At 43.4% G+C, this 27224-nt stretch overlaps 1 protein-coding gene across 2 annotated transcripts; it reads left to right on the top strand.

The window, feature by feature from the left end:
• The first annotated feature begins 10621 nt into the window (after positions 1 to 10621).
• cdk4 (cyclin dependent kinase 4) lies at positions 10622 to 24308 on the top strand. 2 transcript variants are annotated; one of them, XR_013195032.1, is made up of 9 exons: positions 10622 to 10864; positions 12518 to 12738; positions 16491 to 16626; positions 18472 to 18639; positions 19019 to 19128; positions 22112 to 22162; positions 22245 to 22380; positions 23651 to 23866; positions 23939 to 24308. XR_013195032.1 is itself a non-coding variant. In XM_077204554.1 (8 exons), exons 2-8 carry the CDS (start codon positions 12521 to 12523, stop codon positions 23723 to 23725), a joined length of 894 nt encoding a protein of 297 aa, XP_077060669.1. In that variant the 5' UTR covers positions 10622 to 10864; positions 12518 to 12520; the 3' UTR covers positions 23726 to 24308. The 2 variants fall into 2 exon arrangements, 1 of the variants encoding a protein (XP_077060669.1); XM_077204554.1 differs by having other exon boundaries at positions 23651 to 24308.
• The last annotated feature ends 2916 nt before the right edge of the window (positions 24309 to 27224 follow it).

Genomic DNA, 27224 nt, shown 5'->3' with positions numbered 1-27224 from the left:
TGTTAAAAGTAAAACTGAATGACTTTAAAGAAGTCTTTAAAATAATGCAGACCTTAAACGATAGAGGTGACATTTTGATTAGCGTAATTTAGGACCAGTAACAACTTTGTCTCATTTAGTCTCCACCATTCAGGACCGATGGCTCCGGCTACAGATGAAGTACACTGAATGTACGGTTGTGATCTAAATTCACTGAGTATAGTCTAAGTAGCTAGGTTGCTGCTTTTAAGATAGTTAATGGATTTAAGTGATTAAATACTGTTGTTATTAACCTGTCTCCCTGTGAACACTATTAGGCAATCGGAATGGCTCTGGTGACTCTTGAACGTGCCTTTCCTAAGCTCCAGAAAACAGCTGAGTTCTGTTGAAGAAAACTGATTGTATTGGGAATGAGCGGTCACCAGTGTACGAGTGGCTACTCAATGACGGGATGATCTTCCTGGCCAGGGGACAGCCCAACGCAGGGGGTCACGAAACAGGTGTTATTTGTGAGAAAGGTATGAGAGTTGAGCGCTGATTACTGGAGGCCACCGGGGTCAGCAGAGCATTGAGAGGTGAGATGCGCTGTGAGGTTAAAATTAACTTTACGGCAGTCTGACCCAGAAATGTGAGTTCCTCTATACCACTCACCAGAAACCGCATTCGTTGTATGGCTTGTTTTTCATTGTGACAAGTGTCTGAAACTATGCCAGGGGACGACACCCTGAAGAGAAGAAAATTAAAGATAAATGATTAGCGGGAGTGGACTTTCAAAAGCCAGCTGATTCCATGAGGTGATTGCCATTATTTGCTGCGGAGACAGTAACAAAACTTAATTATATGAGGGACATGATGTTGATTGCCATATGGGCAAGTAAAATGTAAAGAAAATTTAATGTTGAGCTAATATGTCTATAACATAGTTTTAACTCCTGAAGGTCGTTAGGCATGGTGGTGGATAAAGATGAAGACAGGCTTTTGTAGATTTGAGAAGAGTCTGGATAACAAAGGTGAATGGTAAAAGGTTAATGTAATAAATTTAATATTACAATTTGTCTAAATTACAGTCTTAGGAGGCTGTTGAAAAATATTATTTGTTTATAGTGAGAGAGACTGCTTGAGTGGAGGAAGGGATGGTAACTGTGTCTGTTTTTTTGTTATCGGCCTGCTAAAGAACAAAATAGTGATAATGAACCAAAACAACCCAGCTGACTTTGCTAAGATGAAATGAATAATGAACAGACATGCTTTGTAACTGGTTAAAAGACCATGTAAAATTAGGTAAAAGCTACAGTAAAATGTGAAGTTAAAAATCTTACTTAAAATTTTAATCTTTTTAGAGATGATATAATGAAAAGCGAACATTAAAAATGAACAGTTAAAATATGTGTCTAATATGAGTGTGTGTGATGGTGACTGCACTCTATGTCTTGTATGTGTTAGTTTGGGGTACGAATACTGTGTCTGAATAGTGTGTATATTGTGTCATTAACCTCTGGAATGAGGGTTTTATCATTACAGATGGGTTAAGGCTAATGACAAGTTTTAAGGAAGCTAATAGTTTTGAGTCAATCTGATGACAAGATGATGCAGAAAATGGGACGAGCTTTAAATGGATTAGTTATCCAGCTCTGTCTGCTACTGGTAATTATGAATCAATCTATGGATTAAAAGCATTTATGTAAATTGGATTTGTGAAGTTGTAGAGAGATGTCCATCATGGGTTGAGATAAACTAAAATGTTTTAGATTTGCAGGCAATAACAAAGTGACATATTGGCTAAGTCAATATCAAATTATCCAGAGAGTCCTTCACATTTATGAATATTGTGAACAAAGGGGGAAAATGTTGTTTGACTGACATTGACCAAGTCTGTACAGCACGACCTGACCTGACAGAAACAATTGAAACAGAATTTTCAGAAACAATGTTTGTAGATGACGGGATTAAGAGACCAAACAACAGGCCTGAAAAGCAGGATACATGCATCAAAAGGGGGGATGGTAACAATTTTGATAACAATTGACAAAATTTGGTTTATTAAGGGACGGTATATGTTGGGAGGACAAGGGGCTTAATAGGGTAAAAGCCTGGCAAGAAGCCATTCTTGTCCCTAACAAAATTGCTGTCTGTAAGTGTGCCGCACACGCTGATAACAAAATTGCAGGACTGTTTCAACAGGAGACGCCAGGGCAGATGCAGCAGCGAAGGCCGTGGCAGCACAGCAGACAAAAGAAACTACGTGTACTTTACTATCTGAAAATAACCTCGACATTTGTTTTTCTTTACAGAGCATGCAGACTTTTGATGCAGGGCAGAATGTGCCCAATAAAATAATGGTTATGGATGAATTTGACTAACTATCCTGGCCTAGATTGTTATTGTGGCAGAAAGAAACAAGGCCACACCTGCGCAGCGCATAACTTAAGATTTTCCTTTTGCAGAATGTCAGGAAGGATTGCAGAAAACAGAACTAATTCTGTTCCAAATCTATAAATATTGTGTTGTGGACATGAGCAAAGTGGGTTGAGTGTTTTTCAGGGTAAAAGGACCCCGAGTGCTATTAAGTGAGCAAGAAATTATCCGGAGATAATGTTTCAGGTTGTTGATTCCACAGGTCACACCAAAGGGGACGAGCGGCAAGACAAGCGGTCACTAACAAAATACTTAAGGTCTTCATTCACAGGTCAAAGCAGGAGATGGTTCACTCCAGTAGGGGTGCATCGTGATCTAAGGGGCAAATCTGGTAATGATCAGAAAATGGTTGGAGAGTGGGACACCTGGGTCGAAGCCTCTCACCTTAGACTACACCGACAGGCCTCAACAATCAAATATGAGGACAACGTGAGGGGTCAAAGGCTCATGCTAGTAACAGCCTCCCTCACCGGCGAGGGAAGACTACGGCAACGACTCGCAAAGAGTCACCCTGGTGAAGACGGAATGTCCATGGGGCAAACGAGATGACCAACACACCTGGAGGAAGATGCACCAACTAATGGTTTGAGTTTAGCAAAAGAATGTGTTTTTGTGATGATTTTGATGATTTTATTTGATTGAATCAAAATAGGGCTTAGATCAAATGATTTGATTGGTTAAGGATTCATTAGAAAATATTTCAGGTAAATTATAGGGATTATTATTGAAGAAACTTGATGATTAGGCTTTCCATTAAGGGTAAGAAAGGCCGATCATGGGAGAATATGTATAGTAATAAGCTAAAAGATGGTCCGTATTTGAAATATTAGAGTTAATTTTGAACAACTACATTGGTTAAAAGAATGGATAAAAAATATAAAACCTTTTCTGGATAGATTTTATTAAATATGGTGTTAAATAGAGCTTACTAAGTAAAACCATTGGCTGAATCGAGTTAAAAGTTAAGAAAATATGGTTAGGAAAATGGAGGCGATGTATGGAAATGGGCGTGGACTGATGGTAAATGGATAAGATTGGTTAATCTTTGGGGGGTTGGGGGTACTGTACTACCAATTTCAGCGACAGGATTATCAATATTGTTATGTTTACCATGCATTATAATGTGTTTCCAGCTCAGTACAGAGACTGGTTAAAGCTGGGAGTCTGTTCAATTGGATGAACAAAATATGATGATACAAGTAGTGGGAGCTACTGTGACATGTGTTAAAGTGTATGTTTCCTTTTCTTTTTCTTTCTTTCTATGAATGTTTCTGATATGAACAGAAGGTTAAAAGCTGTGGTTATCCGCTATGTGATGACGTACAAGGAGAGGGGTCGAAATGAGGGATTTTATTCTACTTTTATTTCTTCGTATTTCTTAGCCTGTTGAAATGCCATGTGGGTTTCAAGATGTGTAATGATAACCAGGGTGTTAAATTGATGTGTTTCCTACTTAAACTATACACTATTTCTTGTTTATACTGAGGTGACTGAGGGTCCGACCTAGGTCGGGAGTGCAATAACAGTGCTTATTCATTCTGTCACGGTAGATGTATTCGCTGGTTCCTTCTAGTCTTGTGTTTATGTTGTTGTATGAGTGCACGTGTGCAAGGGGCGTGTCTGTATGTCATTACCTGATCCACTCCAGCTGTTCATCATTACAATCACCAGCTGCAGTTCATCTCACCATGCTTCTTAAACTCACCGCTGTTCTCTCACCTTTGTCAGATCGTTGTTTGATGTTCCCCTGTCTTCTGGTTCGTGTTCCTGCCTGGTGTTTCCTGTTCGTCGTCTTCCGTGTGGATTTGGATCGTCTCACCATTTGTCTGCACGTCACCGGTATTGACCATCGAAGTCCCTGCGTCACCTATCTCCACCTGGCTCACTGCACCCTGGACTTGTGTGTTTTGTGCTAAAATAAATATTGTATTATACTCGCGATTGCTTCCTGTGTTTCTGCTTAACATGACACATTCAGCCCGGCCGCAGATAAAGTCTTTACTTGCTTGCTAATACTTAAGGGACTATCCCCACAAAAACAGCCTAAGCTTTTTACTTTTCCAAATGTTATTTCACAAATGTTTAAGAGAGTGGTCAGTTATGTGAAAACCAGAGATGAAGAGTATAAGTGTGATGAAATGACTTAAAATTTGTTCTATTATTTTTATTATTATGATTGGGTAATCTGAATGATAAAAAGGGGGGAATTGTTGTGGAAATTTTAATAGTCATTGATCCCAAACAGGTATCATAAGAGAGAGAACCTATTCAATGTATAAAAGTATATGTGTGTACGTGCTTGTGCGTGACTTTTCAGGAACATATGGGACAGGACCTCTGACCTTAGAGACGGTCAGTTTTGGCCAGTTTATTTCAGTACCAGTTTGTGTCTTTAAGTAGAAACTGAACAGCAGTAAGGACCTTATCTGAGTGGGTGAAAGGTACAGCGGGTGAGGAGGAACCTTGAAAACAGTATAAAGGCTATCTCATGTCTTCCTGTTGGGTGTCACTCTCTTGCACAGCGTAACTTCTGTGTACTAGACTGAACCTATTCTTGCAAGAATAAATACTTTTCTTTTTATTAATTTGACTCTGAGTGTCTCTTACACAGTGATGATGTTTAACAGAATTTTTGCCACAACAGACATTAGTAAGATTGTTGATGGTGGTGCCCATATCCTCTGCTGAGGCAGAGCGCAGTTTTAGTGGGTTACGCAGGTTGAAAACTTGGTTGCGATCAACCATGACACAAAAAAGACTCAATGGCATTGCTGTGTGCCATATTCACCAAGAGAGGCTTGACAGACTGGATAGACAAGCAATTGCCCAGCAGTATGTTCAGGGTAATGAAAGGAGGAGAGATGTTGTTGGATCCTTCATTGAGTAAATTTGTTTGGCTGCACTAGACGGAATTTCTCATACTCCGTATACTTACTTATTTTTATTTATGTAAATAGGTTGTTATTTTATTTTATTATTATTTTGCACATAGGTTCTTTGCTTTTTTGTTCATAATGATAGACTTTGAATGCTGAGATAAGCAAATGTTTAAATAAAACATACTTTGCTGAAGACATGAAGTTTTGGTGGGTGATTGGCATTCTAGTCAAATAACAGTCTGATCATGCATTGCTAGTGGTGATCAGGCAGGCCTTTGTTTACCTTTGTTCATTGTTGTTTATCCATGATTTCAAATAAGAATCCCCCAATGGCTTTTTAGTGCAAATCATAAGCCCAAATTATGCAAAGTAACTAATTGAGCACCAGTTAAAGCCCAAATTACGCAAAATAACGAACTGAGGTTAAATAATTTGCTGACAGCTTGGTCCCCCCCAGTTAAAAAATCCTATCTGCGCCACAGCTGTCACACGCACACGCTCAGAGCAATATAAGTTACTGAATAATACATTTTTAACAAGCAGAATAATACAGCATCAGGATAGTCAAGTCACCTTTATTTATATAGTGCTTTTTACAATACTGTCACAGTGTCTGGTTATTCCCTGGGTTAAACACTAGAGGTCCTCAGTTTTCACGGTGTCTATGCATTCTCACTACACTTCCCATGATCCTGTCTGTCACTGATTGTTCATTGCATTACAGCTGTTTCTCGTCACCTTGTTTGCACTTGTGTATATATACCCTGTCTGTTTCAGTGTTTGTCACGGAGTCCTTGTATATTGTCCCCACATTTCCGTGATCATTTCGAGCCTGTTTCCAGTGTTTGTCTTTTATGTTTTTGGATTGCCTTTTTGGAATTTGACCTTTGCTTGGACTGGTTGTGAGTACGGATTACCATTTTAAATAAACTGCTTTTGGATCTCTATTCCCCGTGTGTGCGTGTCGTGACAGAAGGACTCCGTCATGCAGAGATCCAGCGGTATGGGGTCTCCTAAGTGTCCAGCCACTGAGAGGGGGAAGAAACAGCAGAGGGGGAATTCTCAACCTAAAGAGATTCCTCCTCGCATGAACATCTTTGAGTGTTTTGCACTGTGGGCCCGATTGACTGAGGAAGCTGATTTGAAGGAAGCTTCCACACCCCCTTCAGATCATCCCAGAGAGTCATTCGAGGGAACCCGGCTGGCAAAATATTGTGGGAACCGCGGAGGTCATAGGAGAGGAGGTACTAGAGGGGAGTCCAGGTATCACTCTCCTCCTCTATCCTTCATGGAACCTGAGGTGGTGCAATCCAGCCTAGACTTCCATCCACCACCGGTTTCGTCCAGCATGAGGCCTTCATCGATGGTTCCGTCCAGCCCAGAGCTCTCACCGCTGGCGCCGGCCAACCCAGCACCCTCCCGCTCTCATGGACGGAGGAGGAGGAAGAGACACGTTCCGTCTGCCCAGTCAGAGACTGTTCACGTTCCGTCTGCCCAGTCAGAGACTGTTCACGTTCCGTCTGCCCAGTCAGAGACTGTTCACGTTCCGTCTACCCAGTCAGAGAATGTTCACGTCCCGTCTGCCCAGTCAGAGAATGTTCACGTCATATCTGCCCAGTCAGAGAATGTTCATGTCACGTCTGCCCAGTCAGAGACTGTTCACGTCCCGTCTGCCCAGTCAGAGACTGTTCACGTTCCGTCTGCCCAGTCAGAGACTGTTCACGTTCCGTCTGCCCAGTCAGAGACTGTTCACGTTCCGTCTGCCCAGTCAGAGACTGTTCACGTACCGTCTGCCCAGTCAGAGACTGTTCACGTACCGTCTGCCCAGTCAGAGACTGTTCACGTCCCGTCTGCCCAGTCAGAGACTGTTCACGTCCCGTCTGCCCAGCGAGAGACTGTTCACGTCACGTCTGCCCAGCGAGAGACTGTTCACGTTCCTTCCGCCTTTTTGGACCTGGGCTATCTGGAGCGCCTGGTTCGGATCCTGGACATGCCCATGTCTGCTGTCCCTGAGCCGGAGCCGGTGTCTGCTGTTCCAGAGTCGGAGCCAGTGTCTGCTGTTCCAGAGCCGGAGGCAGAGCCAGTGCCTGTTCCAGAGCTGGAGCCAATGTCTGTTCCAAAGCCAGTGCCCGTTCCAGAGCCGGAGGCAGAGCCAGTGCCCGTTCCAGAGCCGGAGGCAGAGCCAGTGCCCGTTCCAGAGCTGGAGCCAATGTCTGTTCCAGAGCCAGTGCCAGTGTTTGTTTCTATGTTTGTGTCTGTTCTTGTGGCTGTTACAGTTTTGGTGTCTGTTCCTGAGCCGGTGTCTGTTCCTGAGCCGGTGTCTGTTCCTGAGCCGGTGTCTGTTCCTGAGCCGGTGTCTGTTCCTGAGCCGGTGTCTGTTCCAGAGCCGGAGCCAATGTCTGTTCCAAAGCCAGTGCCTGTTCCAGTGCATGAGCCGGGGTCTGTTCATGAGCCGGTGTCTGTTGCTGTTCCTGTACCATGGCCGCCCTCGCCCTGGTCGTCACCGCCCTGGCCGCCCGAGGGGTCGTCACCGCCCTGGCCGCCCGAGGGGTCGTCACCGCCCTGGCCGCCCGAGGGGTCGTCACCGCCCTGGCCGCCCGAGGGGTCGTCACCGCCCTGGCCGCCCGAGGGGTCGTCACCGCCCTGGCCGCCCGAGGGGTCGTCACCGCCCTGGCCGCCCGAGGGGTCGTCACCGCCCTGGCCGCCCGAGGGGTCGTCACCGCCCTGGTCGCCCGAGGGGTCGTCACCGCCCTGGCCGCCCGAGGGGTCGTCACCGCCCTGGCCGCCCGAGGGGTCTTCACCGCCCTGGCCGCCCGAGGGGTCTTCACCGCCCTGGCCGCCCGAGGGGTCTTCACCGCCCTGGCCGCCCGAGGGGTCTTCACCGCCCTGGCCGCCCGAGGGGTCTTCACCGCCCTGGCCGCCCGATGGGACGTCTGCTTCGCACTGGCCGCCCGATGGGACGTCTGCTTCGCCCTGGCCGCCCGATGGGACGTCTGCTTCGCCCTGGCCGCCCGATGGGTCGCCTGCTTCGCCCTGGCCGCCCCATGGGTCGCCTGCTTCACCGTGGCCGCCCGATGGGTCGCCTGCTTCGCCCTGGCCGCCCGATGGACTGTCTGCTTCGCCCTGGCCGCCCGATGGACTGTCTGCTTCGCCCTGGCCCCCGGCTAAACCATCACCCCATGTTTCTGTTCCCTTTCATGGACCTGGCCCCCCATCCCTCCCCCTGATCCTCCACCATTCCACCTCCCTCCTGAACTCTCGTGTTGTGTGTTTTGCCCTGGTCTGTCTCTCCTGTTTCCCCCCTGGCCTGTCCCTCCTGTACCACCCGGGTCGGATGGAGCGTCTGGTAGCCGCTCCGTAGGGAGGGGGTTATGTCACAGTGTCTGGTTATTCCCTGGGTTAAACACTAGAGGTCCTCAGTTTTCACGGTGTCTATGCATTCTCACTACACTTCCCATGATCCTGTCTGTCACTGATTGTTCATTGCATTACAGCTGTTTCTCGTCACCTTGTTTGCACTTGTGTATATATACCCTGTCTGTTTCAGTGTTTGTCACGGAGTCCTTGTATATTGTCCCCACATTTCCGTGATCATTTCGAGCCTGTTTCCAGTGTTTGTCTTTTATGTTTTTGGATTGCCTTTTTGGAATTTGACCTTTGCTTGGACTGGTTGTGAGTACGGATTACCATTTTAAATAAACTGCTTTTGGATCTCTATTCCCCGTGTGTGCGTGTCGTGACAAATACAGATTGTTTCAAAGCAGCTTATAACAGGAAAATAATGCAAAAAAGTTTGTTTCTGCTGTACAGCAGATCTAGAAGAAAATAGTGTCATAGTCCAGCTTAAAGGGATAGTTCACCCAAAAATGAATATTCTGTCAGTATTTACTCACCCTCATGTTGTTCAACCCCGTAAGACCTTCGTTCATCTTCGGAACACGAATTAAGATATTTTTGATTAAATCTGAGAGCTGGATCACTCCTCCATACTAGTCCATAGGCTTCTTAAGGGATTGAACTTGCCGGCCTCAAAAACTTATTAAACTACATAACTACATATACTACTATATTAAACTTAGTGACTACAGTGGCTCAATCTTAAGTTTATCAAGCGACGAGAATTATTTTTGTGCGCAAAAACAAACATAAATAACGACTTTATTTCAACTATTCATTTCCTTCTCTGTGGGCCTCTAGTCAGTTAAACTAATGTAATTGCGTAGAGCTACGTCACGCGGCCGACGCTGGTCATGTGGGTGATGCGTGTGACGTACAACAACAGATCATACGCTGTTAAACTAGTAACCTGACTCGAGGCCCAGAGAGAAGGAAATGAATAGTTGAAATAAAGTCATTATTTTAGTTTTCTTTTGCGCACAAAAAGTATTCTCGTCGTTTGATAAACTTAAGATTGAGCCACTGTAGTCACTTTGACTATTTTAACGATGTCTTTAATATCTTTTCGTGGCTGGCAAGTTCAATCCCTGAAGAAGCCTATGGAGGAGTGATCCAGCTCTCAGATTTAATCAAAAAATATGTTAATTCGTGTTCCGAAGATGAACGAAGGTCTTACGGGGTTGAACAACATGAGGGAGAGTAAATACTGACAGAATTTACATTTTTGGGTGAACTATCCATTTAAGTAAGTTCAGTGATGGTTCATTTTTGGTTTAAAAAAGTTATCAATTTTAGTCAATACAGTTGCTCTGGAGAAAACAGTGATGTCAGATCAGTTACCATATAATGGTGTCAATGCAGGCAGATCAATAACATTGTTGAATATTAGTCTCACTTTTAGCTATGTCTTTTAACGATTATAGGATTGTGAAGGACAAAACATGAACTTTAACTATTGGCTTTACATCATCAAGTCAGCTGCCACTTTACTTTGGAACTAGGCCCGATGGCTCTGTTTATAATAAATAGCCTACTGCAATATTCCATTAAATTAAAAATAAATAAATAAAAGAATATAATGGTGCAGGGATGATGTAAATTGGTACCCTCAACAAAAACGCAATAGGACTTTTCCATAGGATTTTGGATTTTTGCAACAAAAAAAGAAGAAAAGAACTAACTGTGATCAACAGATGTTTGTGATACTTAGGCCTACACGTTATCTCCATCAAGATCATTTTCACAAATGACCACAAGTTTTATGAATTTTGTCAAATAAAAGAAAAAAACTTAATGTGGCTATGCCAAAAAGTTTTACATTCAAAATATCTATAAACTGCAGTAAGTTTCATGTTAAAGTCTTTTATTATTGTGTAGTTTGAATGGTAAAGGAGTGATTTTGATAGTTAAAGTGTGCGGTTTTGGTTAAAGTGTGTGAAGGGTCTGATCGTGTCGCTCCGCCCTGAGATCAGACTCAGACAGGAAGTGAATTGAGACAGACAGAGAATAGGCCAGTGTCACACACACTTTCATGAAATAAACTCATGAAACATCAGCTGAGTTCATCTCTAAACAACACACACATCTGCCGCGCCGCAGACGGAAGAAACTCCGCGGATCAGGAGAGATGAGATGAGATGAGCTTCTACTCTTCTAAACTAGTTTAACCAGCTCTAAACACGAGGAGAAACTCGGTGAGCGTGTCTTATTAAGTGTGTTTGTTACTTTACTCGTGATAGCGCTTCGTTTGATGTTGCGTTCGGCGGATGTGCTCTGATGACGTGTTGTTACTGACTCTAAGTTTAGTTAAACTCATAATGAATGATGAGAGTGGCGAACATCTGGTCATCCCGTGAGTGTGTGACTGTTGCAGGACAAACGCAAACATTTACTGTACTTTACCATAGTACTTTTCCCAGCTGCCCTAACAGCATGACTTTATACTGGAATAATAATAAGTGGTCAATTATACCAGGACTCTTTTGTTACGACTGATTTACTTCCTAAAATAAAGGCAGCTAAATATTTTAATTTCCTGTTATATTTTTTTTTACTATAAATTATAAACAGTTAACTAACCCTAAACCAAACCTAATCCGGTAAAATTGTACAGTGTTTTTGTTACACATGTTTCTATCGAAATAACAGAACATTACATGCAACTAAGTCTAAACCAAACCCTAATCCTGCCCTAACACTATAGTAAGTACATGTGGTTAATTAATATTACTCAGTACTTAAATATATAATTACACTGTAACAATGACACCTTAAAATAAAGTGTAACCCCTTATAGTACAAACATGTAGTTTATTATTATTACTTAAGTGTATAATTACTCTGTAACAAGGACACCTTAAAATAAAGTGTAACCTAATGCTGTCCCACTTTTATATTAAGTGTCTTTTACTATTTGTACTAACATTTAAATAAATAATTTTATACAATGCACTTATTGTGTACTTATTACTTACTGTACTTACTGTTTAAACTTTGTAATATATGTGTCAATTAGTCAATACAACATCAACACAACAAGTACATTGTACCAAACAATTATTATTTTGATGCAAGTACATATTAAAAACACCAGACTGATTGATTTGAGATTTAACCTTTTTGAAACAGTGTTTAGAAAGCGTAATGCAAGTTTTATGTGGTCAAATTTAATTTAGGGCTTTATTTAATCGCGATTAATTGCATCCAAAATAAAAAATTGTGTTTACATAATATATGTGTGTGTATTGTGTATAATTATTTTGTATATATTAATACACACACATGCAAGTGTATATATATATATATATATATATATAAATATGAAAAATGTTTTATTTATATATAAGATATTTATATTATTTATGAGTAATATAAATTATAAATATATATATATATACATGCTAATACTTCTTAAATATATACATGCATATGTGTGTTTTTATTTATACAAAATAATTATACACAATTCACACACACACACACACATGTTATGTTAACACAAACTTTGTTTCACAGCCTTTATTAAACATTCTCAGTTTCACAGTTTCTTTATAGACACATATGTTTGACAGCAGAGAGTCAATCATTACATTTACATTTATTCATTTAGCAGACACTTTTATCCAAAGCGACTTACAAATGATAACAATAGAAGCAGTTAAACTAACAGTAGGACAACAATACGTAAGTGCTATGACCCCTCTGATTAATTAAGTGCAGGTTTTTATTTTTATTTTTTAATAGTAGAATAGAAGAGAAGAGAAAGTGTTAGTATTACTGAATCAAGTGCTGCAATCACAGTGGAGTTCTCCAGAGAGGCGTGTCAGAATAACATGCGTTTTCTGCAGGCGATGGAGCAGGAGAGTGTGTTTCATTACGAGCCGGTGGCGGAGATCGGTGGAGGTGCTTACGGCACGGTTTACAAGGCTCGCGACAGAGACAGCGGGCAGTTCGTGGCTCTGAAGAGTGTGAGGGTGCAGACCAATCAGGACGGCCTTCCACTGTCCACGGTCCGAGAGGTGGCGCTACTCAAGAGACTGGAGCAGTTCGACCACCCCAACATCGTCAGGTACCAAAACACACGTGTGTATGCACTGATCTACAGTCGTCATGCATGCTTTCAGGCATTAAAGGTGCAGTATGCGATTTCAGAGAAACATGCACACAGACCAATCACAACACAGAAATTTTAATTCACATTTACAATAAACCTGTAGCCAATCAGCAGTGGGGGCGTATCAACTCATGATTGGGGAGGAGAGAGAGAGAGAGAGCCAATCAGCAGTAGGGGGCGTGTCCACACATGATGAGGGAGGAGAAAGAGCCATTCAGCAGTAGGGGGCGTATCAACTCATGATTGGGGAGGAGAGAGAGAGAGAGAGCGAGCCAATCAGCAGTAGGGGGTGTGTCCACTCATGATGGAGCAGAAGAGAGAGCCAATCAGTGGTAGGGGGCGTGTCCACTCATGATGGGGGAGGGGAGAGAGAGAGATCCAACCAGCAGTAGGGGGCGTGTCATCTTATGTTGAGGGAGGAGAGCGAGAGAGCCAATCAGCAGTAGGGTGCGTGTCCACTCATGATGGGGGAGGAGAGCTAGAGAGCCAATCAGCAGTTGGGGGCGTGTCCACTCCTGATGGGGGAGTAGAGAGAGAGAGACAATCAGCAGTAAGGGGGGTGTCCACTCATGATGGGGGAGTGGAGAGAGAGAGACAATCAGCAGTAGGGGGGCGTGTCCACTCATGATGGGGGAGGGGAGAGAGAGAGAGCCAATCAGCAGTAGGGGGCGTCCACTCATGATGGGGGAGGGGAGAGAGCCAATCAGTAGTAGGGGGCGTGTCCACTCATGATGGGGAGGGGAGAGGGAGAGCTAATCAGCAGTAGAGGGTGTGTCAACTCATGATGGGGAGGGGAGAGAGAGAGCCAATCAGCAGTAGGGGGCGTGTCTACTCATGATGGGGGAGAGGAGAGAGAGAGCCAATCAGCAGTAGGGGGCGTGTCCACTCATGATCGGGGAGGGGAGAGAGACAATCAGCAGTAGGGGGCGTGTCCACTCACGATGGGGGAGGGGAGAGAGAGAGAGCGCAAGAGGGAGAAAGGCTTTAGAAAGAGGAATGAAGGAGACATTTTTCAATTGTAGTTTTTAAAAATCTGAAATAGTAAACTAAGTTTAATGTAGTGTTGTCAAATATATAGATTTTTCGATATCAATCTGAAACACTTCCAATACTTGTTTCTCGCAGAATAGATAAAGGATACCAGCGTCTCTTTCTCTCTCTCTCATCTCTCCGACAGTGAGTGACACACAAACCCGCCTCTACTCAGTCACTCCTTTCATTTGCTCAGGATGATTGTTGCTGTTACAGGGCCTGAATTTCGGCGAGGGATTGTGCGTATTTCGATCATTTTACTCATTCCCACAGATTTTGAGCTCAAACCCAAAGTGCCTCTCAGTATTAAATTGAGTTCTTGTTCACTGCTTATTGCACTTAAACAGTCAAATACACACAAAATAATGTCAAATCCGGTCATGGTGAGTATTGACAAAAACACAGTCAGTTACATTTTAAGTGAACGTAAACAGTTGTGTGACAGTATTGTGGATCTGTGCTTCAGTTCTTACAGTGACAGCAAGCTAATAAACCTGCTGACAATTATCAACAGTGTTCAAAAATAATTCTCAGAAATCACTTGCTGCACCTTTAAGCCTTCAGCATTTAAATGTTTTTTTTTTTACACAATTAGGTTGTGCTTTAGATTTTCCTCAAAAGCTCCAGTCAAATTACTGTCATTAAATACTACAATTATTTAAAAATCTGTGATCTGTGGTTGTGTTGTGTGTGTTCAGTTTGTGTTCAGGCTCATGGATGTGTGTGATCTGTGGTTGTGTTGTGTGTGTTCAGTTTGTGTTCAGGCTCATGGATGTGTGTGATCTGTGGTTGTGTTGTGTTTGTGTTCAGGCTCATGGATGTGGGGGATCTGTGGTTGTGTTGTGTGTGTTGTGTTTGTGTTCAGGCTCATGGATGTGTGTGATTTGTGTTGTGTTGTCTGTGTGTGTTCAGGCTCATGGGTGTGTGATTTGTGGTTGTGTTGTGTGTGTGTGTGTGTGTGTGTATGTATGTTCAGGCTCATGGATGTGTGTGATCTGTGGTTGTCTTGTTTGTTTTGTGTTTGTGTTCAGGCTCATGGATGTGTGTGATCTGTTGTTGTGTTGTGTGTGTGTGTGTGTGTGTGTGTGTGTGTGTGTGTGTGTGTGTGTGTGTGTGTGTGTGTGTGTGTGTTGTGTTCAGGCTCATGTATGTGTGTGATCTGTGGTTGTGTTGTGTGTGTTGTGTTTGTGTTCAGGCTCATGGATGTGTGTTATTTGTGTTTGTGTGTGTGTTGTGTTTTTGTTCAGGCTCATGGATGTGTGTGATCTGTGGATTCTGTGGTTGTGTTGTGTGTGTGTGTTCAGGCTCATGGATGTGTGTGATCTGTGGTTGTGTGTGTGTTGTGTTTGTGCTCAGGCTCATGGAAGTGTGTGATCTGTGGTTGTGTTGTGTGTGTGTGTGTGTGTGTGTGTGTGTGTGTGTGTGTGTGTGTGTGTGTGTGTGTGTGTGTGTGTGTGTGTGTTCAGGCTCATGGATGTGTGTGATCTGTGGTTGTTTGTGTGTTGTGTTTGTGTTCAGGCTCATGGATGTGTGTGTGTGTGTGTGTGTGTGTTCAGGCTCATGGATGTGTGTGATTGTGGTTGTGTGTGTGTGTGTGTGTGTGTTCAGGCTCATGGATGTGTGTGATCTGTGGTTTTGTTGTGTGTGTGTTGTTTGTGTTCAGGCTCATGGATGTGTGTGATCTGTGGTTGTGTTGTGTGTGTGTGTGTTCAGGCTAATGGATGTGTGTGATCTGTGGTTGTGTTGTGTGTGTGTGTGTGTGTGTGTGTGTGTGTGTGTGTGTGTGTGTGTGTGTTCAGGCTCATGGATGTGTGTGATCTGGGGTTGTGTTGTGTGTGTGTGTGTGTGTGTGTGTGTTCGTTCATGCTCATGGATGTGTGTGATCTGTGATTGTGTGTGTGTTTGTGTTCAGGCTCATGGATGTGTGTGATCTGTGGTTGTGTGTGTGTGTGTGTGTGTGTGTGTGTGTGTTCAGGCTCATGGATGTGTGTGATCTTTGGTTGTGTGTGTGTTGTCTTTGTGTTCAGGCTCATGGATGTGTGTGATCTGTCGTTGTGTTTTGTGTGTGTGTGTGTTGTGTTTGTGTTCAGGCTCATGGATGTGTGTGATCTGTGGTTGTGTTGTGTGTGTGTGTGTGTGTGTGTTCAGGCTCATTGATGTGTGTGATCTGTGGTTGTGTGTTTGTTGTGTTTGTGTTCAGGCTCATGGAAGTGTGTGATCTGTGGTTGTGTTGAGTGTGTGTGTTGTGTTTTTGTTCAGGCTCATGGATGTGTGTGATCTGTGGTTGTGTTGTGTGTGTGTGTGTGTGTGTGTGTGTGTGTGTGTGTGTGTGTGTGTGTGTGTGTGTTCAGGCTCATTGATGTTTGTGATCTGTGGTTGTGTGTTTGTTGTGTTTGTGTTCAGGCTCATGGATGTGTGTGATCTGTGGTTGTGTTGTGTGTGTGTGTTGTGTTTTTGTTCAGGCTCATGGATGTGTGTGATCTGTGGTTGTGTTGTGTGTGTGTGTGTGTGTGTTCAGGCTCATTGATGTGTGTGATCTGTGGTTGTGTGTTTGTTGTGTTTGTGTTCAGGCTCATGGATGTGTGTGATCTGTGGTTGTGTTGTGTGTTTGTGTGTTCAGGCTCATTGATGTGTGTGATCTGTGGTTGTGTTGTGTGTGTTGTGTTTGTGTTCAGGCTCATGGATGTGTGTGCCACACTGAGAACAGACCAGGAGACTAAAGTGACGCTGGTGTTTGAGCATGTGGATCAGGATCTCAGGACGTTCCTGGAGAAAGTGCCGGCGCCCGGACTGCCGATCCACCAGATCAGAGTAAGACTCCTCGAGTTACAGAGACTTGTGTTCTCAAGTCATGCGGATCCAGATGTTTATCGTGTCATATTTCACCTCTAATGTAGATCAAGTGCAAATGTTTGTTTGTGGTTCAGGGATTTCATTAGTTAGATGCACTGTGAGTTTTCAGACTGAGGCTAGCCGTCAAACCCTCTGGTGTAAAATATGATGATCTAACCGTTCATTTAAAAAAAAATCATTATTTAATTCAACAATAGAAAGCAAGTGAAATCACTGCACTAGTTTGAAGGAGTGCACAACCATTCAAAGGTTCGGTGTGAGTACGATTATTTATTTTTATTCTAAATATTTTATTCAGCAAGGATGCATTAAATTGATCAAATGTCACAATAAAGACATTTATAATCTTACAAAAGATTCTATGTTAAATAAATACTGTTGTTTTGAACTTTCTATTTAAATATGAAGCAGGAAAAACTGTTACCAACATTGATAATAATCATAATGTTTCTTGGGCATCAAATCATATTATAGTGATTTCTGAAGGATCATGTGACACTGAATACTGGAGTAATGATGCTGAAAATTCAGCTTTGATCACAGGACTAAATTACACTTTACTATATATTCACGTAGGAAACAGCTGATTTAAATGACAATAATATTTCACTGTTTTTACTGTATTTTTGATCAAGTAAAGCCAGCTTTGGTGAGCAGAAGAGATTCTTTCAGAAATATTCAAAAATCTTACCGACCCCAAACTTTTACACCAACATTAAATCATACTAACCTATTCTATTACACCTAATAAACAAAATGATAAACTTTTAAAATAGCATCGTATGATCTGTGTAATAATTTTTTTATTTATCTGAAAGTTGATCTGCCATGTTCGTTTCCAACTCGTCCATCTAAATGAATTCCTCATGATACTAGTCTTTTAATATCGGTCTCAAAACTACAATCATCACATCATCAGAAGGGTTTGAAAAGTTTTAAAAATGAAATGAAGCACCTGTGATCGAATCGGCTGAGACAAATAATAGTAAGACTTTTTTTTACAGTGTATTACAGTTTTCACAATTGCTAAGACACATTTCTTGAAACCTTAACCCATTTTCTCAAAAATCCATATTTTCAAACTAAACTCACAAAACCATTGACTCTTCTGGCAAAGTCAAACAATTGCTTCAAAACCATTTCACATGTACTCAAAATCAAACAATGTATTCAGATCAAACACACATGAAACTAGCAAAACACACATGGTGCATTGCACCAAGATAGGACCCTAAATGTTGTTTCTGGCTCTACTAGAACAGGTTTTCCTGCTTTAATGTTGATTATTTTCCCCATATTCTCCATTTTTGCAGCTCTTCTCTTCCCAGTCTGTCACTAACGCTCTGTTTACTTCCTGTCTCTATGAAGCCCCTCCTTCTGAAAAGCACACTGTGCTCTGATTGGTCGGCTGGAGCAGTGTGTTGTTATTTGTCGAGCGCTCCGAGTGTTTTTGGGAAATGTCCCCCCCTTACCATAACCGCCAGTTTAACACAATACTAACTAACTCAATCAGGCCCCGCCCCTTTATTCTGCGTATGAATTATTATAATGAGGAATATTGTGACTTGTTCGTTCCCGGAAGAAACTCAAGATACAATGGAGGCGTTTCAGGAGTTCAGAAACACTGACACTGATATAGAGAATAACTGGAGCTTTTCATGATCAAACAGCAACACTACACACTAAACACAGATGAACACTACACACTAAAGTTACTTGACAATAATTGCACTGTAACAAGGACACAGTAAAATGAAGTGTAACCGGATGTTATTATCAGATGTACTGTGTGTGTGTTTGCAGGACTTGATGCAGCAGTTGCTGTGTGGTTTGGCGTTCTTGCACTCGAATCGGGTTCTCCATCGGGATCTGAAACCGGAGAACATCCTGGTGACGAGCAGAGGACAGGTGAAACTGGCCGACTTCGGTTTGGCTCGGATCTACAGCTGTCACATGGTGCTCACACCAGTGGTAAGAGATGCGTAACTCGTACTCATACTCACTCAGTCACTCAGTCACTCACTCAATCACTCACACTCACACTCACACTCACACACACACACACACACACACACACACACACACGCATGCACGCACGCGCGCACGCTCACTCACTCACTCACACACACTCACTCCCTTAAAGAAACACACACACACAAACACACACGCTCGCACAGTCACTCACTCACTCACACATACTCACACACACACTCACACACACCCACTCACTCACACACTTACTCTCACTCACTCAGTCACTCACTCACACACACACACACACAGACACACACACACACGCACACACACACACACACACACGTACACGTCTGATGGTGTTTCCTCCACTCAGGTTGTGACACTGTGGTATCGCTGCCCTGAAGTGCTTCTTCAGACCACATACGCCACACCTGTGGACATCTGGAGCACCGGCTGCATCTTCGCTGAGATGTTCAGACGCACGTGAGTGTGTGAGTGAGTGTGTGTGTGAGTGAGTGTGTGAGTGAGTGAGTGAGTGCGTGAGTGAGTGCGTGAGTGAGTGAGTGAGTGAGTGAGTGAGCGTTCGTGAGTGAGCGTGTGTGAGTGAGAGAGTGAGTGTGTGAGTGAGTGCATGAGTGAGTGAGCGTTCGTGAGTGAGCGTGTGTGAGTGAGTGTGTGTGTGTGTGTGAGTGAGTGAGTGCGTGAGTGAGTGCATGAGTGAGTGCGTGAGTGAGTGAGTGAGTGAGCGTTCGTGAGTGTGTGTGTGAGTGTGAGTGAGTGCGTGAGTGAGTGCGTGAGTGAGTGCGTGAGTGAGTGAGTGCGTGAGTGAGTGCGTGAGTGAGTGCGTGAGTGAGTGAGCGTTCGTGAGTGAGCGTGTGTGAGTGAGTGTGTGTGTGAGTGAGAGAGAGTGAATGAGTGAGTGCGTGCGTGAGTGAGTGCGTGAGTGAGTGCGTGAGTGAGTGCGTGAGTGAGTGCGTGAGTGAGTGCGTGAGTGAGTGAGCGTTCGTGAGTGAGCGTGTGTGAGTGAGAGAGTGAGTGAGTGAGTGAGTGCGTGAGTGAGTGCGTGAGTGAGTGAGTGAGTGAGCGTTCGTTAGTGAGCGTGTGTGAGTGAGAGAGTGAGTGTGTGAGTGAGTGCATGAGTGAGTGAGTGAGTGAGTGAGCGTTCGTGAGTGAGCGTGTGTGAGTGAGTGTGTGTGTGTGAGTGAGAGTGCGTGAGTGAGTGCATGAGTGAGTGCGTGAGTGCGTGAGTGAGTGAGTGAGCGTGAGTGAGTGAGCGTGCGTGTGTGAGTGAGTGTGTGTGAGTGAGAGAGAGAGAGCGTGAGTGCGTGAGTGCGTGAGAGTGCGTGAGAGTGCGTGAGAGTGCGTGAGAGTGCGTGAGAGTGCGTGAGAGTGCGTGAGTGCGTGCGTGAGTGAGTGAGTGAGTGCGTGAGTGAGTGAGTGAGTGAGCATGTGTGAGTGAGTGAGTGTGTGTGAGTGAGAGAGAGAGAGCGTGAGTGAGTGAGTGCGTGCGTGCGTGCGTGAGTGAGTGAGTGAGTGAGTGAGTGAGTGGGAGTGAGTGAGTGCGTGAGTGAGTGCGAGGGTGAGTGCGTGCGTGCGTTTGTGAGTGAGTGAGTGAGTGAGTGAGTGAGTGAGTGAGAGTGAGTGCGCGACTGAGTGCTTGAGTGAGTGAGTGAGTGTAGATCATTGTGATAAATGATCTCTACAGAAATACAATATAATTTGTGTATTATTAACATGTTACTTTAAATGTGCTGGGCTCTTTAAGACCGTCTGTTCCCCCGTGTTGCGCATGTACGGAACACACACACGGATGTGGGCAGTTGAGAATACGGGATCGTGTTGACAAGTAGAGCTGTTAAATAAAAAGCATTGCATTCGCAAATGGCAGTTGCTGTGTAATTCATAAGACATGCAACAGTGAGTGTGTGAGTGAGTGTGAGTGAGTGTGTGTGTGAGTGAGTGAGTGTGTGTGTGTGTGTGTGTGTGTGTGTGTGTGTGTGTGTGTGTGTGTGTGTGTGTGTGTGTGTGTGTGTGTGTGTGTGTGTGTGTGTGTGTGTGTGTGTGTGTGTGTGTGAGTGTGTGAGTGAGTGAGAGTGAGTGCGTGACTGAGTGACTGAGTGAGTGTGTGAGTGCGTGCGTGAGTGAGTGAGTGAGTGAGTGCGTGAGTGAGTGAGTGTGTGAGTGAGTGAGTGAGTGCGTGCGTGAGTGAGTGCGTGAGTGAGTGCGTGCGTGAGTGCATGAGTGAGTGCGCGAGTGAGTGAAGAAGGCAAAGGTCAGAGGAGACTAAAAAAAGAAAAAGGGAGAGTGACAAATTAAAAGGCCGGACGAGGATCAATATTGGAGGGAGACAGTTTGAAGACGGTGAGAGTGCGCGCGGCCAGCTCTCTCTCTCTCTATGCTTGTTCTTTCAGTAACATGCACCCTGTCACAAGCGCAGCAGTCAGTCATCTATAAAGTGTTTATACATTTATAAATAAATCAGGGAGCTGACTATCGCGCGAAATATAAAAGGCTGAATAACATGGCCTGGCCATGTTACAGAATCTATTTGGTCCTCCATTTATCTTCATGAATCAAGTAATGCTAGTAGAGTAGTGAATTATCCATCTGGTAGCTACACTAAAATGCTAGTTTACGATGGTTATAATAAATAATCTTTCAGGATAACTATCCTAATGTCTGCAGGCTGATAGTCATGTTTGTTTGTTTATTTTTTCTGGTGAAAGTGTCTTGCCTCTGGCTATAATGCAAATCGATTTTCAAATTTGCAGATTCATCTATGGTAGCTTGATATAATAATATTGACGATATATGGCTATTACCTACCACTCAAACATTGAATTGAATTAGCATATCCGTTATGTAAAACAGTAGCCAATAGGCTACTATAGTGACGCTGTCTTGTAAACGTGAGCTACGCGATCTTTTGATGTTTGAAAAAAAATAAAACCCATGAAATTATATTCATATGACATGCTGAAATATATGCCAATGTACCTGAGATGAAGACATTTCACACGCAACGCTGTCAGTCTGCCTGCGAGAACTCAAGACACACACAGTATCGGCTTGTCAACAAATGCAGGTGTATCCCCTGGTGTAACCATGACAGATTTTACGACAGTAGTAGAAGACAATACTGTTTCCCAACTGTAGAGGGACCCTCAGAGCAAAAACCGCAAAAACAAAATGGTGCTGCTTTAACTTTCCCTTGTTCCTCATCGAATGTGAACCGCAGCCTGTTTCATTAATTTAAAAACATAAGCAGTTCAAATTATCTGTGCAAGTTCTAAAAAGGTCTTAAAAAGTCTTATTTTAACAACCCTGTGTCGTCACAACTATTTTATGAATGTGTTTATGCAGTGTTGCTTAATGACCTTTAATGTTGACCTTTCTAATGCTCGTTTTGTCTAATCCTGTCTGTCGATTAGTGCGTTTATTCGTTGTGATTTCTGTGATTTTTCAGACCGCTCTTCTGTGGAGATTCAGAGGTGGATCAGCTGGGGAAGATTTTTGCGTGAGTAAAAACACACACACTTGTGTTAGAGGGACACTGAACACACAACACGTGATTAATAACGAGTCGTGTTGATTGACAGGGTGATCGGCCTGCCGTCTGAAGAGGAGTGGCCGAATGATGTCACTCTGTCCCGTCAGAGCTTCAGCCCTCAAAACCCTCAGCCAATCACAGAGTGTGTTCCCGAGATCAGCGAGAAGGGGGCGGAGCTCTTATTGGTATGTTTACAGTCAATATAATTTCACATACAGCTAGTTTTACCATAGTAAAAACAGAAAACGAAGTAAATGAGCTATAAAAAGCTATTAAATATGATTTTTTTAGAGGTGAAGAAATTATCATATATACAGTACCGGTCAAAAGTTTGGACACGTTACTATTTAATTAAGATTTAAGTCTCTTAAGCTCATCAAGCTTGCTTTTATTTGATTAAAATAAATCTAAAATGCTGCTTGATATTTTTTTATAACCTGTGATACTTTTTTCAGGATTATTTGATGAATAAAAAGTTAAAAAATAGCAGCATTTATTTAAAATAGAAATCCTTTGTAACATTATACACTACCCTTCAAGTTTGGGGTCAGTCATTTTTTTTCTTTCTTTTTTTGAAATAAATTAGTACTTATATTCAGCAAGGATGTTTTAAATTGATAAAAAGTGATAGTAAAGACTTGTATTGTTAGAAAATATTTATATTTAGAATAAATGCCGTTCTTTTTAACTTTTTATTCATCAATGAATCCTGAAAAAAGTATCACAGGTTCCAAAAAAATTATTAAGCAGCACAAATGTTTCCAACGTTGCTAAAAACAAGGCATCAAATCATCATATTATACTGATTTCTGAAGGATCATGTAACACTGAAGACTGGAGTAATGATGCTGAAAATTCAGCTTTGATCACAGGAATAAATTATATTTTAAAGTATATTAAAACAGAAAACCATTATTTTAAAATTGTAATAATATTTCACAATATAACAGTTTTTTTCTGTATTTGTAATAAGAAAAATGCAGGCTTGATGAGCATAAGAGACTTCTTCAAAAATATTAAAATGTGTCCAAATGTGTACTTCATGCTGAAATAAAATAAAATAGATTTTAAAATTCACTTATTTTATTTCAGCTGGTTGCAAGACATCATTTATCACTTTCAACTGGAAGTACTAAAATAAATAAGACTAAAATGAATGTCTATAGTTATGCTTTTTTATTTCAGTTTCAGTTTTATTTATTTCCGGTTAATAATTGTAGTGCTTCAACTTAAAGCTATTTCAGTTTATAAGGCAACATTTCTTATATTCATTTAATTTCTCAACTAATATTTAATATTTTGTTTTATATCAGCTTTATTTGAATGAACAAAAATGTTTCTAATAGTTGTATTTGATGATAATAACCCGGATAATAACTGTGATTGTACATGAGTGAAGATGAAGCAGCTCTGATCCGAGTGTTTTTAACATCTTGTGACTCTCGATCTTCTCAGGAAATGCTGACGTTCGACCCGTTGAAGCGAATCTCTGCGCTCAATGCTTTGGACCATCCGTTCTTCACAGAATGAGTGCTTCATTCCCACAATGCACTGCAGCCTGGGACCAGCAAGAGTGCTTCTCTACCACATACTTAAGAACTGAGTGTGTGTGTGTGTGTGTGTGTGTGTGTGTGTGTGTGTGTGTGTGTGTGTGTGTGTGTGTGTGTGTGTGTGTGTGTGTGTGTGTGTGTGTGTGTGTGTGTGTGTGTGTGTGTGTGTGTGTGTGTGTGTGTGTGTGTGTAGTGAGCAGTTTCAGTGCCGCTGGCGTCTTGTACGTGATGATGATGATGATGATGATGATGAAGGATTTGAGCGTTATGTTGGCCTGTGATGATAGACTACAACTCTGAAGTGTCATATTTCTCTTCCTGTTCAGTGTTAAACATTATCATTAGCAGGTGTAAACGTCCTTCCACTCGTATCCCTCATCCAGCATCTGATTCCTCTGAGAAAACGAATGAACTGGCCCCTAAAACTCACTGATCTCTAAACCGGGAACTGCTAACATCAGTGATCGGGATCATGTCTGACGCCAAACCAAACGACCATAAGCTGTCCACGCCGATTTCTGTTCATTCCCTTACAACTGAAATAAAATGCTTTCATTTATAAATATGTGTTTTTTTTATTAGATTATTATTCATGCTCTAAAAAGCATTTGATTATTTTATCAGATCTAGTGATGACAGCTTTCAAATTAAATGAACTTTGTTCATGCCATGTTGAAATTACCATAATTATGAGATTTCAACTTGTAAACAGCTGAGAATTTTCATCATCAAGTGTTGTCGTAGTGTTGTCCTTTTATGGTAATCGACATGGCGTAAACGCAGTGTTTTTTTAGTTTTTTTTATTAACAAAAAAGAAGAGTATGTTACAAATACTACAGTATATAAGAAAATACAACAAATGTAACCGAGTTGCACACTAGGGGGGTGAGTTGCACACTACATTGCACACTAAGGTGGGCACAAATACATCAAAAACTATTTTGTTACAAAATACAAATACTGGCTCATGAAATGTAACAAAATAAAATACAAAATACTGATGTGAAAAATGTATTTAAATAAAATACAAGTAATTAGTATTTTGAAAATACAAAAATACTCCCACAATAGTCTTAAGTCTTTTTTTTATTACTGAAAGGTCAATAACACAAATAGTAGCAATAACACAAATATGAGAAATGTGTAAATTCAAAATGGCGAAGTAGCAAAATAAAAAAGTATGGGCATTTCACTAAATCTCTACAAGGCCTGAAATAGCTCCCTCTGACGTAAATGTCATGTATAGCTAAGTTCACATCAATGGTGTGGTAGGCTGCCCTTAATAGCAAAATGTGTTTGATGTAGGCTACGTAGCCATATTATCACCGTTACTCTACTCGTGCCTTAAAGGACAAGTTCGGTATTTTACACTTAAAGCCCTGTTTTAAGATTGTTTCTGATGAAATAGAACGGTTAAGATTGAAATTTGGACAAATGCTGCTGTCCCGAGAATTTTCGGTTTCTGTGTTAGCACCCCCACACCTCCACAATGGTTTCATAGGGGCACTGATAGAATCTTTCATAAAACGCATTAAACTTCAGTTTACAAAGACGTGAAAGTCACCGAGTGGTCTGGGGTGTTCACTGATATGCTCACAAAAAAATCACTGCAAAAGATGCATGCTTTCCAACAGGTGTTCTCTTACGAGAGTATCTCTCGTACTGCGTAATATCTTACGCTATGGGGAAAACCTCTTTTCCACGAGATATTGAAGCCAAAAATTATCCTTCAATTTTGATTAATGTAAAACGCTGTGCGTCAGCGTGCAGACACAGGCAAGACGGCTCGCGCGCCTATTGGCTGCCCTGCGGCAACAGCAGCAAGCCTATCGAGAGAGGCCCTGCGTGACATGACATCCAATGGGGGTGCTTCGCGCCCATTTCGTCGCGTCCCGCCAGAATAGGCGTGGCCTTGGCCTATAAATACGCTCGACAGGCTGATACAAACTGATTTTCAACTCTTCAGCGAAGCACTACTGCATCGCTGGATCCGGAGTGAGAAGCCGCGCCGTCTGATTGTAAGCCTTCTGCGGGACGAGCCTTCGAGCCTGAAGTCGCTGGCCTGCACCTCGCCACCTTCAGCCGCTGTACCTGCTACGCTTTCCGGCGTTCATATCCTTTTCACTGCTGAGTGTGTGTTCGCGGCTGCGACTCACACTCTATCTCTGTTTCTATCTGTTCTAAAAGAGCAAGCGTCTTTTTAAAGATGCAAAGATCCTGCGGCTCGTGCCGAGCCACACTCAGCGATGGGGACCGTCATGTCATCTGCGTTTCCTGCCTGGGTGAGGATCATGCGGCTCTCGCTCTCGTCGACGGCGGATGCCGTCATTGCGAGCAAATGCCTATGGTGACTCTGAGGACTCGCCTGGCATCCTTCTCAGAGCCTGCACTTCAACTCGCTGCGACGCCGCGCCGTAAAAAGCGCCGCGCTCAGCGCGTTCCCGAGCCCTCTCCTGCCTAAGCCTAAGCTCGCCGGTTCGCCCGCTAGCTTCGCCGGCATCGCTCGAGTCACTCACCGATGGACAGCGGCCGCCGTCTGCCACCGCTTCTGCCATTGAGATCGACGAAACAGCCGAGGCTTGTTCTATCCTGGCGTCGGACAGCGAAGATTGGGCGAGCTCTGTGGACCTCCCCTCCGCTGTTCGCGAGCCTTCCGGGAAAAGAGCGGGCATTGAGTCTGAGTTGATGCGTCTGCTCTCTCAAGCCGTCGACAACCTCGGCCTCGACTGGGAGGCGCCCGCGCAACCCCCGCGCAACCAACTGGATGGATGTTTCCTCAAGAAGGACCACGCCCCATCACAGTCCAGACCCGCGCCTTTTCTTCCTGAGCTTCACGAAGAAGTCGCGAGGTCTTGGAACGCCCCCTTCTCGGCCAGAATGCGTACATCTGTCTCTGCTGCATTCTCCACTGTGGACGGTGCGAAAGACAGAGGGTACCTTTCTCTTCCTCCTGTGGAAGCAGCGGTAGCATCACATCTCTGCCCGCCCTCTGCTGGACGGCGAGCACAGACGGTGTTGCCATCTAAAGCCTGCCGAGTGACGTCGGCCATGCACGGTCGCGCTTACACCGCCGCCGGGCAAGCTGTGTCGGCGCTACACACAATGGCCATCCTGCAGATCTTCCAGGCCGACCTTCTCCGTAAAATGGACGAGGAAGGCGTGGGATCAATCAGCGTTGCGGATTTAAGGAGCGCTACAGACCTGGCTCTTCGCGCCGCTAAATCTGCTGCACAGGCCGTTGGGCGGAACAAGGCCTCTCTCACCGTGGCTGAGAGACACCTATGGCTAACGCTGTCTGAAATGACGGATTCGGAGCACTCTGTGTTTCTCGACGTGCCCATTTCGCCAGTGGGCCTCTTCGGATCTGCCGTCAAAGATTTCGCGGACAGATTCCAGGAGGTTCAGAAGACATCGCAGGCTATGAAGCACTTCCTCCCGAAGCGCTCTAGCTCCGCAGCAGGACGCTCGAAACAGCCGTC

The sequence above is a fragment of the Siphateles boraxobius genome, unplaced genomic scaffold, assembly GCF_051911475.1.
Source record: "Siphateles boraxobius isolate OS27281-9 unplaced genomic scaffold, OSU_SipBor_1 5, whole genome shotgun sequence".
NCBI lineage: Eukaryota > Metazoa > Chordata > Actinopteri > Cypriniformes > Leuciscidae > Siphateles > Siphateles boraxobius.
The sequence above is the reverse complement of the archived record's forward strand: the minus strand, read 5'-3'. Positions and strand labels throughout refer to the sequence as shown.